Source organism: Leuresthes tenuis, unplaced genomic scaffold (genome assembly GCF_036924035.1).
Source record: "Leuresthes tenuis unplaced genomic scaffold, fLeuTen1.0.hap1 SCAF_9, whole genome shotgun sequence".
NCBI lineage: Eukaryota > Metazoa > Chordata > Actinopteri > Atheriniformes > Atherinopsidae > Leuresthes > Leuresthes tenuis.
The window spans coordinates 19,748,127-19,769,171 of NW_027325363.1; the positions used below are offsets into that span (position 1 = coordinate 19,748,127).

The window sequence follows — 21,045 nt, forward strand, 5'->3', positions numbered from 1 at the left end:
AAAGGGTAATTAGCAATTCCATTAAATCACTAAGTTGCATTTGCCAAGGAAAGCCTTTTTAAATAATTTTGCTTCTCTCCTACTGTTCACTTAAGCTGTCAATTGATACAGGTGAATTTATGAAAACCATCATTTTGACTTTTGTAAGTGTGTGTGATGTTACATTTGACCCTGTCTGGAAAGCTAAGCTAGCAGTTTCTTGCTTTGTCAACATATTTGCTAAACAAAAGGGAGTTAATACCTTCAAACAGTGCAAGAAAGCAAATAAATAGATCTTTCAGAAAGCCACAATATCCCTTCGACAGTATAGTTTGTATTCTTTGCGTCCTAAAAGACAATCTGCCTATGACAAAACACTTAAAATAGACATGCCCACCTACTTACAGCTGTCACATTACTGTGTATATACTGTTCTGACTGTGGTTTTATTATACTGTTTAATAAAAACATTTAAAAACAGAGAGAAACTTCTAGTCCTGTGGAGAGCGTTTGTCCAAGAGTGTTCATTACCAAGAGGTAGTGCTGTGGTCACAGTGGGTTAAAGATTACCCACGGAGAAACACAGCTCACATAAAACAACCAAACGACACAGTCATCATGAGGGAAATTATAGGCTAATCATACCTCCGTGTCAATGTACACATGCACACACACTTAATCATACACGCTCATACAAGCATATAACAAGCTGATATAGGATTTTAGGCTGCAGTTGTTTCCTTACCCTGCAGATGGCTATCTGACTTTCTGTGGCTTTGGGGTCATGTTGAGGTTACCAAACACACACCCACACATGCGGTACGTAGTAAATGAGTCGCGATACTCTCTGACCACATAACCTCCTATGCTTTATAAGGCGCTATCTCACTTGTACCAAGAATCATTTTGTCACCATAAAGAAAGCCAAGGTAAGACTGCAGCTGCAAGCTGTCGAGCTGTTAATACAAATAATCTTCATCTTATACTACAATTGCTATATTTTACAGGAAGCAAACATTCGCTACAGTGTGACTTGCAGCACTTGTTGGTGATGCAGCTATTTACATCATGATGTATAATTGAGTAAATACTGCATTGAATAAAAGGTTATTGTTATAGATAGAAATTTCATAATTAATTATGTTATCTTAAATAACACAGTTGTATCCACATGATTGCGGGCAAATAAGTCAATGATAGAGGTGATTGTGTGGAAGTATTTGCTCTTAGGGAACCTCTTTTTTTTGTTGTTGTTCAAGGTACACACTTTATGTCAGTTCCTCTTAACTTTTTAGAATACATCTCCAAGTAACCTTGAATATCAAGTATTCACTCCATTCACTCAGACCACCAACAGCAGAGCAAAGTTTGTTGTTGAGTGTGTAAGTGTTTGTATCAGAATGTGTCTGAGTTGGGAGAAGTAAAGCGATATGCTGTGTGGGAGCTATTTTTAGGCTCGCAGTGAAAACTAAAGGAAGAGTAGTGAGCCTGCATGGGTTTGAACTGTAATGTTGCTTGTGTGTCTGTTTCTGTGTGTTATAGCGCATGTTGGCAGGCGCTTTCCAGTGTTTCTCCATAATGCACAATTGATTACAAACATAGAGGCACGCACATGCTTGGCTCTCTGTTGCTCTCTATGCCCTCGCCTGCTCTTCACAGCACATTAAACAAGATGGCTTTAAGGCTCACAAACATCCAAACAGACACCCACACACACATATAGGAATTCACCTTGTTTTTTGCCTGCAAGAGCACACTGAGTGAGGCTTAATTGTTTGAGTGATATGATGGGTGTCTCTGCAAAGACCAGACTTTAAAATTTTCCTCTCTATTCTTTTGATTTTGAAGCTTGTACTTATATAAGTGTTAGTCAGATATATGTTTTCAATTCCATTTGACACGTGTGTGTATGTTAGCCTTGCCAATAACTCTCATTAAACAAGGAAGCTGCTAGACCTTAGAGACCTTGCCTTTAGTAAACTCAATGCCATCAATGAATGTTGATAATGTTGGAATTACCATTGATGCATATATGTGTCTGTTTTTGGATGTTAGATGGGGAAAAGACAGTTCTCCAGTTTGGAGCTGATCCTCCTAGTTCTGTTTTTATTGATGACTGCGACGGCCCTCACCATGGTAATTCTGTTTGTCACGGGAGAACCTGGTATCCTCAAAGATGGTAGGTGAAAAATCACACTAACACATAAGTAAATATGTAAACGTAAAACAATGCAAAGGCACAAAAAAAGGGTAATTAATTAATGAAAGTCTAGCTTTACTCTCAGACTAAAACACAAAAAAAATTATCAATACATCAGCACCATATTGTCAGCATCTGCATACTGTCGCTTCACTTTATCTTATTTTCACTGTAGGCAGTGTAATGATATTTAGTCCAACAAGTACCCATAACAAGATATAATCTGGAACATGTCTGCTGTCATTTTCTTTTAGAACAAAACAGACAATGCCTTGCAAAACTGTTCAACACCTGCCATAATTTTCCTGTATTTTTTGCATCATATGTCAGTGAAATGCATACATAATACAGAGGTATAGGAGGTAGCAGAAACACCAAATTATGATCTGGTGTGTCCAGTTAACTTCAGACATCATATAATTTGTTAAATTAGGTCCACCTGCAATCTAAGTGTCAAATGAGCTCAGTAAGCACAACTGCTCTCAAAGGCTCCAGAATCCGCAACAAAATCAAGCCAAAGCAAAACAGTGCTTGAAGAACAAACCAAAAAAAGATCACATTTGAAATTAACTAGGCATGTGAAAGAAGACACTTCATTGAGACTTAAATTGAAGTGAAAACTGGGAAAACTGGAAGCTGAATTACCATGACGGAAAATGCCATAAGTAGCACAAGATCAGCCATCTCATCTCCTTAAGAAAGGCATGTAGCATGGAAGTAGCAGCATAATGCTGTCTGGGTGTCAGTCATTGTAAGGGCAAATATTCATGGTGCTTCATACAGGCAAATCGTTGTGGTCGTCCATAGAACTTAGACTGGGATGGAGGTCCATAATTCAAAATGACAACAACCCCAAGAATACTACTAAAACACCAGTAGAGTGGTTTAAGAAATTTAAAGGCCTATGCAGCTTGAAGGAGCCAAAGCAGTATTGGTTTGAAGAATGGCAAAAATCCTGGTGTGTAGCTGTGCCAAACTTATTGATATACCATATGACTCTTGTTGCAGTAAATGCTGCCGAAAGGGTATCTACAAAAGCAATGGCTTTGGAGAGGGAAACAAATATGTACACTATACCATCACAATTCTATTACTTTTAGATAACAGAAAAAGAAAAATAACAAAGCAGGTGAATACTTTTGCACGGTACTGTAAAGGTACTTTATGACACCCCTTTTGGCAAGAGGAAAGTCACTGTCATTGCCTACAAAAACAAACAAATCACTGCCAAATCATAAACCTGTGTTATGACTGAAGACAGTATACGACTAGTGTTTTCTGCGGTTAAATAGCTTATGTTCTATTAAGTGACCTTGGGTATCATGGTCATATAACCACATGGTTATGTGGTGCCAGCAAGTGTTGTTTGGTAAAGTAAAAGTCAGTCATCTTCATTTTACCCGATCACCTGCCATGATTCTATGATCACTTTGTTCTTTATGGCTTGGTGCATGTGCACATGAACCTTAAACTACTGAACAGACAGCAAACTAGTTTATAATCAGAAAATTGTTGCATTTTCATTTTGAAATTTTGATTTAGACATTTTTTCTTCAAGCTAACCTCTCTTCTCTTTGACAGAAACTACTGACAGTTTTGTTCCTGAGTGCCCCAACATTCCTCTTGCTGAGAGAGTAGACTGTTTCCCAGATGCTGGAGCCTCAAAGGTACAGTCACTGTCACTTGCTTGAATGCAAAGTCATGTTTGTGTTAAAGCTCCATAACGGATGCTTCTTCCGGTACTGCTTCTGGAAAAGAATGATTTATGATTATGTTGCTTGTGGTTACAGTAATTATAATGATTATTAGAACGATGGTGGTGGTAAAGATGGCATTATTTATCATAACAATAACGACAATATGAATAACAACATTGATGCTAACATCAACCTCTCTGAACAGTTGAAGTGTGAGCAGCGTGGTTGTTGCTGGAGCCCCCTGGATGAGAGAAATGTACCCTGGTGTTTCTTCCCAAACAACCACGGATACACAGTTGAATCAATGAAGGAACTGAACTCTTTTGGTAAATCCATATTTCTCCTTTTTTCCACCTTGTTTTTATGGTCATGTGTTCAGATAATGATGGAAATAGTTTGCTTTCAATTTAGCTTATCTTCTGACTTGAACCGCTCCGCATTCCATCAGTCTGTCTCATCTTTTTTCCTTTTGGTTTACTTTGCCTAAGGCTGGGTTTTCTGTGAAATAAGACATGGATGGCATATCAGACAACATGATTGACTTTGCAGCATGCAGGTTTTCCCATTTTCTGCTTGATCTTGCCACCTAATGTGAACTCAGTTACTGAGTAAAAGCAAGAAGAAATGTTGGAACTTTTTTTAAATATTAAGTCTGTAATACAACATTTTCTTGGATCGTTTACAATATGAAACAACATATATTGAAAAAGAAATGTTGAAAATACAACACTGTTCTTGTATCCAAAACAGGTAAAATGAAAAAAAAAATAATGGTTCTGTTCAGACTAAACGGAATGCTGTCAAAAACAATATGTTGTCTTAGCCACCTGAGAAGTGCAGAAGAACTGGAACAGATGTATGAATACAAAAAAGCCCTCCACATATAAGTTAAATATCTAACTTATATTTCTTTAAATTTCCATGCCTGTGTTCTGCAATTCTATGGCTAAGGGCTATGATGCAAAGTGCCTATATATATATATATATATATATATATATATATATATATATCTCAGAGGCAACAGTGAACTGAAGTTTATTGCATTCTTTGATCATACTGGTAAATGAATAACTTGGGACTTGAGTCTCATCTTAGGTCACCTGATGAATTTAATGAGAAGCTCAAGCTAAGGACAGTCGAATGTGATATATAACCAATCCAGTCCAACCGTACATAGAATAATAGAGAATAGAAGAGAAAAGTACTTTATTTATCAAATTCAAATTAGTCAAGTAAGTAAAAAATATATAAATATTTTCAGTGATTGTATATCACAACAAGAACAACAATAAATAAATAGGTAAGTAACAAATTTGAAACTTTTAAGTTTACTCTTGACCCCACGACCCTGCCGCTATCACAACTAATGCAAACGAAAGGACAAAATCAGGGGTACTGGTAACAAAGGCAGGAAACACAACTAAGTTAAGTTTCTTGGCAAGGGCTGGGAACATGTCAAAATCAGATCATCAGAGGTGATTAAAGGAAGCTGTAGAGGTCTCTTTGCTCGAAGTAAATATATTAATATATGAACAAAAAAAGGCTTATTAATTGCAATTATTATGCTTAGTCTAAATCAGTGATAAGATGAATTCTGGGATATTTCCCCATCATTGAAATATTAAAGAAAGAATAGTTTTTAGATAAATGTATACAAAATATGGCATGCATCTTTGTTGTTTTTATAAGCATAGTTGTTGGTAGAAATGATATGTACAAAGTTCATGACAAAGGCACATACAAGACAGTTCCAATCATTCACAACAGAATGATCAAACAGCACCAGTGCTATTCAGTAATAGTAATTCTTTGTTTACTTCTTTTATAGTTGAGTAGTTTTATAGTTGATTTATTTCTTTCAACTCAACATAGTCACTGTTCTGCATCATAATTTTTAACAATGTGCTTTCATGTATTTTACTTTGCAGAAATGACAGCTCATCTGAGAAGAATGGCCTCTCCTTCTTTATATGGTGGAGACATACAAGAGCTGTTGTTTCACGCAGAAATGCAGACGAACAATCGACTGCGATTTAAGGTGAACAATGACAGGCATCGGCTGTCTCTTTCTCTCCATCAAACACGATGCTTTCGTGCGCACAAATTCATGCATTGTAAATTTAGCTGAGCCAAATTCATTTAAAAGGCAGTATTTAATCTATAGATCTTTACAAAGAAAGGCTGTAAATGGAAAAAAAAGAGGACTATACACAAGGTGATCATGAGCGAAGAGGTGACAGACATACTGTCTGAATGGTTGTTTGCTTTTCCCTCAGATCACTGATGCCCACAAGCAGAGGTATGAGGTGCCTCATGAGCACATCCCTAAAGTCAGCAAAAACCCATCTAGCCCGATCAGCAACACACTGGTGATCACAGAGAAACCCTTTGGCCTCACTGTGCGCAGGAAGGAAAACAACAAAATCCTGTGAGTGTTTAGTATGTGTGTGCATTTGTGTTGATTGAAAACATGGCTGCTTTAAGATCTATAATGTCATCAACAGTAGAGACAATATGAAAGACAACTAAATATTCATTTTTCAGATAATGTTTCAAATAAGAGTGGGTGCATCCATACACTTTTATGCATGGTATATATGCCATAGCAGCACCCATGGAGAAGGATAGAGGCATTCCACTGATAAACCAGCGGACTGCTATGGGGAATATTATTTAAGATGGCACCACAGTCAATGTGCATAATAGACTGTACTGACTTGATTCTTAAAGCAAGTTAAGTGTATGACAAGCTGGTCCACATCACAGTGATGCACTCACTCTTAGAATAGTCTGCCCACACACAGTCCTATATAGCTCTAAACCATTATTATCATTAATGCTCCATTGATTAGGGCTTTTTTTGGACAAAAAATAACCATGTTGCTGCTGGAATAAACAGAAGCAAATAGCATGAGCATGACTCAAGGCAAATCATCATGTTCTGTTGCTGTGAATCACATCTGATTGCCATTTACTGTGCAACTTTTTCTTCCCAGGAGAAAATGTATGTTTAAGGTAGATGACTTGTGTGTTTTTCATTTTTCTTTCTCACTGGGAAGGTGAAAACCTAGATCTGACTTCTAAAAAATGTTGTTACTGATGTTCACTGTTAGTCAATAGTTGTTAATCCGTTACCCTTTAATGTCCGCAGTGAGACAAAAGCAGAGGAAAGATCTTTCTTTGCATTTATCAAATTTAGACATTAAAGGCTTAACGCAAATCTGCAGTTAAGTCCACAGGCCATGAATACCCCACCCTGTTTATGTGTTCAATGCACCCTCTGCTTTGCATTTAAGTATTGACATTGAGAGGGAGACAGCAATTAAGCCAATAAGGTTATTGCTGATTTATTTTGTATAAGAGTAATGGGTGACTGCCTGTCTATCTCACACGTGATAGGTACAGGAAAAATAATGTGCAGAGAGAGGCTGTCAAAAGCATTTACTCACTCTGTGCCCACAAGTATTACATACTTCAAAAATAGCTACACAACAGATGTTAGATAGTGGCTTTCCTAAACCCCTCCAAAGAGAATTAAGTTTCACATCTTGTCAGCATAACAATGAGGTGTTTTTTTTTTCTTTTATTTCTTTTTCTTAACTGAAATGCTACAATCAGTCATCTCTATGGCTGAGTATTCCCATATACCAACAACTCCAAAACAAATACAAAACATGGGGTTTATTGTCCCAAAAATTAGTAACACATATTATCGAGCATTAGAGCAGCGGAAATTCTATCTATCACAGTTTTGCTTCAAACACTGTATTAAGCCATAATCAAAGCACAATTCTGGTAGATCAGAGATCTTTGGCTGAATTCCTCCATTATTTCAACTGACTTTTGAATACAATACAATTGGGTTTACCTGCAGCACCAGCCTGCTGCACCGGGAGCCAGAAGACATTTTTCATTGGAAGCAGCTGGTTAATGTAGATGTGACAAATCACATCAATTAGGTCTTAATTAATGTTATCAACAGAATCTTTGTCTTTTCACGAACAGTTCCTCGTACCCCTTGTTGGGCTTTCAATGTTTTCTGGTCAAACATTCATGAAGAGCAGTCGTTTTCTCCTTTTCAGTGTAACCTAATTGAATTATTTCAGAGTTTTGTCTTTAATGGGCTTTAATGTCATTAATTTGGTGCAGAGCTGAATATTGCCACTATTCTAAAATAATTATTTTCCATTATGAAAAATGTTCCACTCAAAGCTTTTCACTCTCCACACTTACAGCCAAGAAATGTAGTTAAACATTAAACACCACATGACAACTTTTGATTTATCTTACCATAATACTGAGAAGCATTCATGACTCTCTCAACGACTCACATGGCCTTGAACCAGAGGCAGTGCTATTGTTGTTAAGAGTAGCTGGTGACAACCTCCAACTATTTCTTTTTTTTTACAACTGTCATAGTCCTTTGTTCATATCTCTGTTCTGTGGTGTATCCAAGTGAAGGGTTAGAATTAGGCTTTTCAACAAACTTCCTAAAACCATCAAACTAAATATACATAATCTCTTCATATTTCAAACTACAAATACTCTTTGGCAGCTATAATGAGTCTCCATATCAGTACTGTATTTACTGTGTAATGTTTTTACAACCGACTGATGACAGTGTTAATTACATGAGCTGCACGCTACAAGTGAAAAGTCCATGATACTGGGTGATGATAAGGATTGACTGTTTGCTCTTAACATCATTGAGAATCACCCCATGCAGTCCAGAATATTTTTTTCCAGGAATTGCACTAGTATAAAGTGTTAGTAATAGATACTGATTGTGCAAATGGAGTGATGTGATTCTGTTCTTTGACCTGTGTTGTTAAAGGATGAACGTTCTCCTCCCATTAAAAGCAACATGTTAATAGACATATCAGCTTATCATCATACTTGAACTTTTATTGTGTTGTATGATGAAATGTACTGCTTTATGATATTGTTATCATGATTATTCATCAGCAATTTGTTTTTACTCCACGTACAACTTTAACTTATAAGTTTCAACAGCTGTTTGCAGCTTCACTATTTCAACTGCCAGTGCATGTCTTGTTTTGAAGACAAGAGAAATGTTACCCAGAGGGCTTATTAGACCCTGATGGGATGGTCTGTCTTCTCCCAGGTTTTTCTATCTGTGATAACTCCTCCACACGTCCTTGTCTTGTTGCTGCTCTCTTCTCTCACTCCATCGAACTCTCAGTTTCTTTTACCTTTCTCTCCCTTTTCCCACATCCCAATGCACTCACTCACACCTGTTTGTTTTCTGCTTTTTTTTTTCTTCCTTCAAAACACATTCAGGTTTGACACTAGAATGGCTCCACTGGTGTTTGCAGACCAGTACATACAGCTGTCTGCTAAGCTCCCGTCCCATAATATCTATGGCCTGGGAGAGCATGTGCATACGAAATATCGCCACGACACAAACTGGAGAACATGGCCGATTTTCACAAGAGATGCTTTCCCTAATGGGGTAAGGAGGACACGCACACACACACACACACAAACTAATTGTATCATATACTCCAAATCAAGTCAGCTTGACAAGTCTGAGAAGTGTGTACATGAGCCTCAGTGGCATGTTTACTTGTGATCCCTACACGTCCGTATACTCCTTCTCTAAGATCTCAGAACTGAATGTTATATAAGCTGATTAGGCAGTGTAGTCAGTCCCTCAGTTTGGGTGAGTCTCTCACATCCCTCCTGCTACTAACACCTCTTCCCTAAATCCTTTCATTCCTCTCTGCCATCCCTACAGGGAACACATAACCTCTATGGACAACATCCCTTCTTCCTCTGTATGGAAGATGAGAGTGGAAAGTCATTTGGGGTCTTTCTCTTGAACAGCAACGCTATGGGTAAAGACGAACACTCACTCACACGCAATACACACAGTTCCAACCACACTTGGATACCTTCCTCTGAGATCTTTACGGTTACAAAAACCCACAACTTTTAAAGGAAAGAGTGAATTGAAAACATAATCTTTCTATACTGTTTTTGCTCAAACTTACAAAGACATGCTACATAATCATATAGGCATGAAAGGCACATGAAAATTAAGGTTGGCACATCTACTCGATGTAAACGAATTTAACAAACCCCTATGGATATTTTGTTGCCTCAATTAAAGAACTGGGCAGATAAATCAAAGAAAATATTGCATGGCCAAAGAAGATGGCAGAAAGAAATAGAAATGGTTATTGATGTGTCTCTCTCACTTATATCTGCTTTCTATAAAGGCTTTATTTTTTTTCTCCAATATTCTTAGGATTCAGTTACCATTTTCTCCATCTTTATTTTATTCTTGTATTTTTCTTCAGAGGTGACCCTGCAGCCTGCCCCAGCTGTGACCTACAGGACTATTGGAGGAATCCTTGACTTCTACATTGTCTTTGGAGACACACCAGAACAAGTGGTGCAAGAGTTTGTCGAGGTGATTTTATGAAACTAAAAGGAAACTTAAAGCAAGTTATCTGGCTTGCTCCATGTGAGTTATCCAAGTTACTTTGGCACAGAAACAGCATTAACATTATGCCCAATTATGCTGTCCAGCTCATTGGCAAGCCTGTCATTCCTCCCTACTGGTCGCTGGGTTTCCAGCTTTCTCGGTGGGACTACGGGAGCCTAAGTGAGATCAAGAAAACAGTGGAAAGGAACCGTGCCATCGGCCTCCCATATGTAAGTGTCTGCTTGCTTTTTTGAATGCTAATTTTTGTTTTAGGTTGGGTAAACCCATCGTATTTTACTATGTTTTTTTTCAGGTCTATATAAGACTGAAAGAAGCTTCTTTGATTTTGCTGTCATATTCTTATAAAAGACTATGTGGAAAAAATCTCACCAACAGAGCACATTATTTTGTTGCGTACGCTGGCACCCTGAATATCAACATATTTTTATGATGGAATTCATATGAGTTCTTGAGTTACTTTTTTTTCCTTTTACTTTAAGGTCCCAAATAAAAGTGAATAATAAACTCTCATCGGGATAAATAGCATGGTGCATGAAATCACGATCAAACAACCAATTTCTAGAAAGAGAAAAAAGATATGACTGTGTTTTGTTATTCTAATATTTTTTTCATTTGAAACTCAAAAAGTGAACACAACAAATATGACAAAAAGAAAAAAAAAAGAAAGGAAGAGTGAGGGGGCTTTAACACATTTTAAATGCCAGCTGTCTGAAGTAAGTTGATGACACTGCATGGCTACCCAACTGTGTAGCTTTTAGGGGGGGGTTAGTGAAGGCAATCATATGTCACTTTGTGGATTTCTTTTTGAATGTGAACTATTCATGCACCACTAGGTGATTCCAGAGGCAACCACTACTCTATCTGTAGAGATGTGGAATGGAGGTTGAAGAACGACTTTGACACACAGTCAGAGTGATAGGGATGGCCTTTAGCTTAGACGGGGTAATTCAGCTTTCTGTCAAATAATGAAGAGTCTGCTGGGCTGTATAGGTTCAGTCCCGGAACCACTATTTTTCAAGCACCACTGAATGTTGGGAACTTATCAAAGATCAATCGAGTAAGTTCCATTCATTATCTCATTCATCCCGATCTGAATGTTAAAACTACTCCAACACCTTGTCCCTGCTGAGACATTTGACAAATACTAGTTTTGGTTGACATTTTCTTGAAAATGAACCTCACTGCTTATCTTTGCTGGGGCTGTAAAGGTGAATGACAGTAAGAAGTCATGTACAGAGAACTAATGTAAGATTTTTCTGCTCCCCTAATCGAAAAAGTAAACTAAGCCTAATCTTCACATGTCCCTATAAACATTCAACTGTTTCACAACTCAGCACTGAATGCACCAATCAAGGTTGCAGACTGAACTTAGTCTTATCTAAAGATCAAATACAAATAAATTTCCAACCCATCTCAATATTTCACTCTGATAATCTGCAATCACTCTTTCATATCCAAAGACATTATGCTGCAGCTGCTTCTTGTCTTGTTGTACTCAGGGAGATGTTTGATAACCATTAGTTAGACCACAGAGGGCATTATCACATTCTCCCTAATATGTCTGGAGCTGATTACCATTAGAGGATAGATCTGGCAGAGCCTTCCAAACCATCTGCTCTGTTGATACAAAGTAGATTTTGGCAGGCATCAGAAAGACAGCGAGCAAGCATAAAGTCACACCCTGACAAATAAAAGAAGAAGAATCTGTTAACTTTCCCATTGTCCTTCCAAGATTTGGCAGCACATTTACAAAGGTTTTTTTGCGCTTCCACCAAACCCAGTAGTGTTTGATCTACATATATGTATGTATATATATATATATATATGGTAGGAGGAGGAATTTGAGACATGTTAAGATGCTCAATCTTTCAATCTTTAATGACTCTGCCTGAGTTATACACAAAAGTAGAAACATAATTGGATGCATTTAAAAGGTATTAAGATTGATTTTGAACTCAATGCACGACAAGATGCAAATGTAGATTTTAATTGATAGAATAGAATAGTTAGTCTGTTCTATCCAACTGCACCAGTTTGTCTAGGTGCCTCCCCCAGCAGACAACAGCATAGAACAGTGCACTCTCAATGACATTGTGATAAAACATGCGCAGCATATCACTGCAGACATTGAAGGACCTGAGCCATCTCGGGAAGAAGAGACAGCTCTGTCCCTTCCTGTACACCAAATCTATGTTGGCAGACCACTCCAGTTTATTGTCCAATACAACCCCCAGGTATTTGTAGGACTGCTCAGTCTCTATCTCCTCTTCCTCAATGCAGACTGATTGGTGTTTTAGCTCTCCTGAAATCCACCAGGATTTGGTCTTGGTGGTGTTCAGGAGAAGACAGTTATTTTTGGTCCAGTCAGTAAAGGCCTCCACAAGGTTCCTGTACTCCCCCTCCTGTCCACCACGCACACATGCCACAACAGCTGTATCATTAGAATACTTTTGTATGTGGCAGGACTCTGAGTTGTATCTAAGTCCGATGTGTAGATGGTGAAAAGAAAAGTAACTAAAACAGTACCCTGCGGAGCCCCTGCACTGCATTCCAACGTTGGTGGAAGCCATGTCAGCAGTTCAGCATTTCTAATTAAACTTTGAATATTTCATGACAGCTAATTTGTATAAGGAAAATGTGTTCATCCAATTTAGTTATTCATCCAATGAACATTCTGTCAAAGAAGACTTGGAATCTGACTTTTTCCTAGGAGAGTTTTTTAGATTCTTGGATTCTTTTTTTTCCCCGATGTTGTGAATAGCTGCTTTGATTGGCGCTGTTTATACAGAAAGCATCTTTCTTCTCCCCAAACAGGACATTCAGTACACTGACATTGACTACATGGAGGAGAAGAAAGATTTCACCTACGACAAAGTAAAGTTCCAGGAGCTGCCTCAGTTTCATGATTACCTCCATGAGAAGGGACAGAGATACATCCCCATCCTGGTAAGAAGTACTTCCTTCCTGAACATTAGATAATAACTAACAATGTTTACACCACCATGCAACTACAAATAAATGCTTTAGACAACTTGTCTTGAATTTAGCGTTTGAAAAAAAAAAAGAAAAAAAATTATTGCAGGCCTAACGTCAGGTTGATGTATATTAGCTATAATGATGCAAGACAAAAAATTTCAATTGCACAAGCTTGACAGCGTACATCAGTATAAAGCTGGTCAAATGATGGATTCCAACAATGACCTGCTTTCTCAGACTTAACATAAACTGCTCCCTGAAGAACAGCATAAAGTATTACTTTGAGGTTATTCTCAGAATACTGAATCACTTTAAGATAAACCTAAATCATGTGTTTTTCTTTTTCAAATCAGCTACACCATAAAACCAAGAGGGGTTTCTCTCTGAATCCTGATTATGGTGGCAGCAATGTTCTGTAGCTTGCAGTCAACGCAAAAAAGAAAAATGCTTCTTCTTCATTAATTATAGACTAAGGTCTTTTGTATTCTAATGAACTTCTCCCTGTGTCCTCAGGATCCTGCAATAGCCACCAGTAAGAGGCTGGGAAATGCTCCGTATGAGTCCTTCGACCAAGGGACTGCGAGGAACGCTTGGGTCACAGAAGCAGATGGGAAAACTCCTCTTTTAGGAGAGGTGAGTTGTGTTTGTTTGAACAAATGAAGGCTGTAAGTGAAGTTGAATTCACTTAAACTCTGTGTCGTCACGGCACAGGTCAAGCGGTGTCGTGGGTTGGTGGTCATGATGTCATATTAGTCCTGTTTGCTCTCAGGGAAAATTCAGAAGTAGACATGGAATACCTGTGTTGTTAGCAGAGGGAAAACAAATAAGAGTTTAAAAGAAATAAACGTCTTAAAGGGCAAAAAACATTTAATCAAGTCAAAATTCATCAATATATTTTTTCCTCGTTTAATCTTAATACTTTCAAACCTTTTAGTTTTATTCTATTTATTGTTACTTTTCAATTTTTAGTGCAATTAAAATTCCAATCTTATAAGATCCTGTATCTTTACAGTCTAAACCTTGATATTTTGCCTGTTGAGACTTCTATCTATCTTCTATCTCTTCTATCTGCGATAGATTTGCCGAATTACAACAAAAAAAGTCTACTCTGAGTTTCTTACAGATGTCGATTTTACCACAAAAACAAAAAAAACCCAATCATGACACATTACTGTAATATCATCAAATAAAAGTGAAATTTGTATAAAGTATAAAGCCTAAACAGATTATTTAGTTTTACACCAATATTCCACACATGCATACTAATAAACATTAAAGTCCCACTCCAGCAGTTATTAATCCCCTAAAACCTTATCAGTGCTCCTCAAAATTTTTCACTTTTAAGTTTTATCCACAAAAAAGTCTCTGATGTCATTAAAATAGCTTCAGTTGACCCTACACCTTAATTCTCATTCAGTGAGAGGGGATTTATGCTACTGTGGCTCTCCCGACATCTCTGGCTGTCATAAAATGAGAAGCTACCACAAACTACGAGTAGAAGTTGGCTGGTGTCTAGTGCAGGGTGCTAGCAGCTGCTTGCTGAGTCTGGGGAGCGATTATTAGGCCCTACTACCTCCCAGCTAATTGCTCCATCAGCTGTGGTAGCTTCTTCCGTCATTAGCCGTTCACAACACGTGCAAAGTCGCTGTGCAGCCCCAACCTGCAAGTAGTCAGTATTAGTTCTTTCACCACTCTATATGGAACACACAGGTTAACTAAACTCGCCTTTCTCAGACTGTAGGTGGTTTTATTTAACATTTGAATTTGTTAAACCTGATTTTCTATTTTTAGTGGTAAAAGGAACTTTAATATGGATGTTAAAATAAGACAAATCTAAATTCATGGAAGGTGCCTTTACATGTTTTGGTAAATGTTTGAATTTTTACATTTTGTAAAGATCACATAGTGGAACAACGAATCTGTTCATTTTCTGTGTATCCATGTGTATTCGTAATTGGTTCAGATTCTCCATCAAACCAGGTGAAACTCTCTAATGGAAGTTCAAGCCCCCAGAATGTTATTTTTGATCCTACTCCCCATTGAGCACAAGTTTAAAAAGCTTTTCCCCGCAGAGTGTCGAAGTAGGGGGTGAAAGTATGTTGCTCCTGTGCGTTTATAGTGTTGCCTTTGATTACGCACACGATTAGTCCCTCCACTTATCGCCTTTTCATGCTGTTTATGAAGTGGTCAAACATATGGATTGATTTTGCGTTTGTGTTTAATCTTAAAATGTTCTGAGTCCCTGCATGGCAGATTAGGTGGTATTTATTCTGCTTTTAGAAAAAGATAATTGCTTGCAAGGATAAGCATAAAAGCTTATGCTGGTGGCCCAAATGTTTCGTTGTGTAAGGAAAACAATGGAAAGACTTCACCTGTACATATGAAGATTTTTTTTCAGACCAATTGATGGGAGTAAACAAACCAGCAGGGAGAGAAAAGAGAGTCTATCTAAGTTTAAAGGTGAGGGTGACAGACTGAAACATGGACTGACAGACAAGCACAGAAAATAGATTAGAGGGGAATGCACAGGGAGACAGACTGGCTGTCTTACAGAGTATCTGACACAGACATACACATGAAGCCAGCCATAGTGAGATGCAGGAGACAAAAGACAGATAATCAGGCACAGAGAACAAAGGGACAGAGAAGATGGAAGGCAGGAAGACATTTTGGAGGAAGGATAAGCATAGGGATAGATAGAAATCGGCAGAAAAGAAGAAAGACAGATAGCTAGGCAGCACAAAGGAGGAAAGATCATAAAAACAGAAAAAGTCACATTAAAGTAAGCAGCTATGAATAGCAGAGGAAGTGTTTGCCCTGTTGTTAGAGTTAGAAATCTGAAGTTGATCAAATCTGGAGATGACACGAGAAAATGGAAGGAATGACACGAGAAAAGAAGATGGCTTCTGCAACAGTCTATCAATAAGCTCTGACCTTGAAATTCTGACCAACTGCCAAAAACCTCTGCCTATAAATCTGTGTGTATGCACGTGAGCGCACATAAGCATGATTCATGCCTTGCTACAAACCGGGTTGTAAAGTTATTGCCGGTGGAAATAAAGTTAAAATATGGCCAGGATGGTGAAACCTTGAGATTTAATATATCTGTGTTCTACAGAAGGGTTTCTGCAGAGACAAATGCACACACAGTTACAGAAAAACAGGAAATCTCTGCCGCTGTGTGGATTAATCATTTTTCTCAATACATGTCATTAAGGACAACTTCTAACACACAGTCACGTCTAGATATTTCTATTGCATTATCGATTTCTCCTCTTCTCTGTCCTCTTCCTCAACTCGTCTGTCTCTTTATCCCCTTTCTCCTTTGCCATCTCCCTCTCATCAATCCCACCCCTTACTTCATCTATTCTCTGCTCTCTTTTCTTCATCATTCTCACATCTCTAAGCTGTTTTTCAGACACCCCCACAGTTACAGTTTCTTTCGTTTTCTTTTCCCCCCATGGAGTTCACTCCTACACATTTCAGCTGATCATGCTTCGTCATTTTGCAGTTAGACATGTTGCTGATGATCTCAACATTTGAATAGGAGGATGAGAAGACTATGGCGTTTTACTACAAGAAATTTCTGCCAAAAACCTGAAGAAAACTTGAAATTCTTACTATTGGCAGGGAACCTCAAAAAGTGATGGCAAACTATGCTTTATGGAAGATGCTTGAAAAAGTCTTTGTGAGGCTTGTAAACAAACAGTATCTCACATTTTCTCCCTCACAGGTGTGGCCGGGAGAAACAGTATTTCCAGATTACACCAGCCAAAACTGCATCGACTGGTGGGCTGATGAGTATGAGCGATTCTACAGGGAGATCAAACATGATGCCCTCTGGATTGTGAGTCAGTTTCCAAAACATAAAGTGCACTCAGTAATTAGCTGTTCAATAGCTGGATATTCTGAACCTGGCATTATTCTGCAGCCAATTACACACAAACAAGGGCAGTGAGCTTAGATTTTTTGCAATTTTCAGTGGCAATTACTTCTCTGTGGGTTGAAGACTGAGGCCAATAAAGAGCACCAAGCAAAAGCTGACTCAAAAACAGACTGAAATTTGTATGGTTAATGACTTCTCAGCTAAAAGTCAGGCTTAGACTCATTCAGGCCGTTCAGTGCTACACACACAATGTCCAGCCTAAACCTCCTCATGAGGCATCTGCTTAGTTCAGGCCACTTAACTTATGACTGTCTTGAAAGAGAGAAAAAAAAACAAGTGCTGTTCCTACTCAGCATGTTATCACTTTTGTAAAGGGATACTGAATTCATTAACACTGATGTAAGAAGTTATAGATGGTTAAACTCAATAAAATGGTCAGACCGAGCTTGAAAATGTGTTTTATCAAATGTGTGTCCTCACACTAAAACATATGCACTTTCAGGACATGAATGAAGTGGCTAGTTTCGTAAAAGGATCAACAAAGGGCTGTGCTGATAACAACCTCAACTACCCCCCTTTCACTCCAAGTGAGACTCATTATTTTCTTTGCTCTGACCCATAATCATAACACATATATGGTGTTCTTATGCAATTTTGGTATTCATAACTTGTCTTGGGTTTTTGGGATGCAATAGATAAATAAAGCCTCTGCACTGTTAATTTGTATAAGCTTACAAAATGACAGTGGGTACATGGCGCTTTAATAGTATCCTAATGTGAAGAAACAGTGGATATCATTGGTGTGCACTGCAGCTTAAGCCCAAATGTTGTTAAATTAGCACTGCAGCTCATAAAGTAAGTCAAAATCAAAGGGAAGCTAATCAAAAGTATTGGCTCCCTAGTGATGAATTGTGAAAAGGACTCTTCTGCCATGTAATTTATTCCCACAGTGCACCAGACAGCATGACTATAACAGGAGAAGGCATGCTTGCTACCTTGATGATTCCTTTTTATTGCAATCCACGTTAGCCATTCCCTTGCTCTACTGCTCTTCCTTCTCACATTTCCTCTCTGTTCCCCTTTTCTGCTGCACTATTTATTGTCATTCTATATGTTCCTTTCCTCACTCTATATTTTGTATTGACCCCATACTTCTCCTTCATCTTTTTACTTCTTTTCCTCCCGCAGGGATCATTGATGAGGTGATGTACAGTAAGACACTGTGTATGGATGCCATGCAGGCCTGGGGGAGCCACTATGATGTCCACAGTCTATATGGCTACTCTATGGTGCTGGCTACTGAAGTGTGAGTGCGTTTGTAATCACTGACACGAGCAGTTTACTGTTTGACTGACTTGTGAAGTGGAAGCCAACTTTCTGCACCCCCCTCAGAGCACTGATGCAATGGTGAACTTAAAATGTACTGAAATGCTGTATGTGAAAACAGTGTAACATTCGCAAAATTCCAAATCAAGTATTGTAGAATTAGAGCTTATTAAACAGTGACCCCGAAACAAAATTATTGAGCTGGCACGCAAAAGCTCTGTCAGTTCATTGCAGTGCACTGGCTTATGCCCTGCTCTAAATCATAGGCTATAACTCTTGCAGACAATTGTAAGTTGGATCCCATGTGCAGAAGTATGCTTTAATGAGACCCAGCTCCCAGGGTGCTGTTGAATGAATTTCTGATCTGGGTCTGGCACTGAAACTGTTTAATGGCCCATTATGTTCACAAACCTACAATGGAGCATCACTTTGAGTACAGGGTATAATCACTGAGGCATGGAAACTTATATGGATCATGGATATCTGCCAAATGATGACACAAATGCAAGCTTGATGACAAATAATTGGCATTTTATACCTACAAATCTTCTAGGTTTATAGATAATTATGTATACATCATGCAGGATGTTGACAAAATAGTTTTTGTACAGTACATTAAGACTTATAAGATTTATATAGCGTTTTACACAAGCCTAAAGATGTACAGTATGATACAAGTATTGGAATATACACTACCTCACTAATATGTTTAACATTGGTGAAAAATTATCCCAAAACTAAACTCATGCTCTTTTCTACTCTTTAAGAAGAGATTCTGTTAAGGTTCTGTTGAGATGTAAAAACAATCTACCCTAAAGCAGTTTGTGTTAGTGCACACTCTAGTAAGTGCTTTAAAAGGACCATTTTCAAAATAACTTTATTAGAAAATACCCAATTCACATTCTGTATTAAGAAAATAGAGATACAATGATGTTATAGCTAACAAATTATCAAGTTTAGCCAAGCACTCTTAGCCAGAATTTGAACTGAATCATTCTGATATTTTGCTCAAGCTATGCTCGCTTGTACTGTACTTAGGCTGCAAGCTAGCTTAAAGAACACATTTGAGGTGAACAACCCAAGTAACTTAAAATATGGGATCATGTATTAAGAACTGGGCTTTTGAATACATCTGCACACAAAACACCACAATCATATTTAGGAAAGTAGCAGAGTGCATAAAATAGAGTTAAGTGTATGAAAAACAAATTACTCACGGATGACATAGCATAAGGGAGAGCAGCCAAGTTTGGACATGTTTACTAATCAGAATTCCTTATCCACACAGAAGCTTTTGATGCTGAACAGATGGAAAATGTAAACGCATGCACACATACATGACAGAGAATAGCCTTATGATATTGAACTTTAGAGGCAGGAAAACAAGAAAAAATGAGTATTTGGATAAATAATGGCTATCAGACAGAAATCAGTTTGTGGTTGACCTAGTTATGGACCCACCTTCCAAATCTCTCAAATCTCAGTTTGAATGATCATTCATGAGATGCACCACCTCCATATCCATGGGATACTATAGAAAGTCTAGGTCCAGATACCACACATACTATACTACACACTTCCAGAGACTCCCACAGATAATGCTTCAATCGGTCAAAGCTGTTTTTTGAAGGAATTCAACCAATCGTGGTTAACTCAGTGTAGTGGCTGCTTCTATGTCTTTCTTCTCTATCTATTAAACAGTACATGCTACATTTACTACAAGAGAGCATGAGTACCCCGAAGAGATACTGGTCAATACTCTTTGCCACAGCCCTGTATGTTCAAAAGAGTGTGTGGGAGTTCTTCAAATCTACAAAATGTACAAAAAAGTGCACACAATGAAAAAAATAATATTTAAGCTACATGTGGTCAGTCACACAAATGCAAATCTGGTTTCAACAAATGATTTTAACTGTACCAGAGGATTTGCTGACTCACTACTTCAGTATTGAAGCTTGTTCATCTTTCATCTGTCTCCTTTTTTTCACTCCCTTCCTCTTTTTCCTCCTTCCATCATCTAATTTACATGTATTATTGGCAGGAGACACATTTTTAAACATCAGCAGGGCACAGTACTGTCACGAAGATCAATGCTGCTGCAAATTCCCTCTAGCTAAAATATAATATAAAACACAGAAAGAAAAGTACAAGAAGTTTGACTCTGTCCTCATGAAAAAAATATTTTCTTTCCTTTATCTTTGAGCATGTGTATATGTGTGCTTCATATCTTTTTCTTCTTTGTGGTTTTTCTGTCCCTATGTCCTTATTGTGTTAATGACCTCCACTTCTCTATCTTAGCTATCATGGGATCAGTGTGCTGATGCTGTTTTTAAAAAGGGCCAACAGCGCTTGTATTTTCTTAGAAAACTGAATTATTTTAATGTTGATAACAAAATTCTGACCATGTTTTACAAGTCCTTTATTGATAGTATTCTATCCTACTGTATTGTATGATGGTATGGGCATTCCAAAATCACCCATAGGAACGAATTGGGGAAGATTGTTAAA

General features: G+C 37.9%; 1 protein-coding gene across 1 annotated transcript in view; it reads left to right on the forward strand.

Moving 5' to 3' along the window:
• The first annotated feature begins 2,034 nt into the window (after positions 1–2,034).
• si (sucrase-isomaltase) overlaps positions 2,035–21,045 on the forward strand; it is a 65,500-nt gene continuing 46,489 nt past the window's right edge. The window contains exons 1-14 of the mRNA XM_072391757.1: positions 2,035–2,158; positions 3,761–3,846; positions 4,082–4,202; positions 5,806–5,915; positions 6,154–6,305; positions 9,179–9,350; positions 9,636–9,735; positions 10,201–10,313; positions 10,433–10,558; positions 13,164–13,295; positions 13,839–13,958; positions 17,059–17,172; positions 17,714–17,798; positions 18,400–18,517. Of these exons, the coding sequence (XP_072247858.1) occupies positions 2,035–2,158; positions 3,761–3,846; positions 4,082–4,202; positions 5,806–5,915; positions 6,154–6,305; positions 9,179–9,350; positions 9,636–9,735; positions 10,201–10,313; positions 10,433–10,558; positions 13,164–13,295; positions 13,839–13,958; positions 17,059–17,172; positions 17,714–17,798; positions 18,400–18,517 (1,673 nt within the window). The remainder of the gene's footprint in view (positions 2,159–3,760; positions 3,847–4,081; positions 4,203–5,805; positions 5,916–6,153; positions 6,306–9,178; positions 9,351–9,635; positions 9,736–10,200; positions 10,314–10,432; positions 10,559–13,163; positions 13,296–13,838; positions 13,959–17,058; positions 17,173–17,713; positions 17,799–18,399; positions 18,518–21,045) is intronic.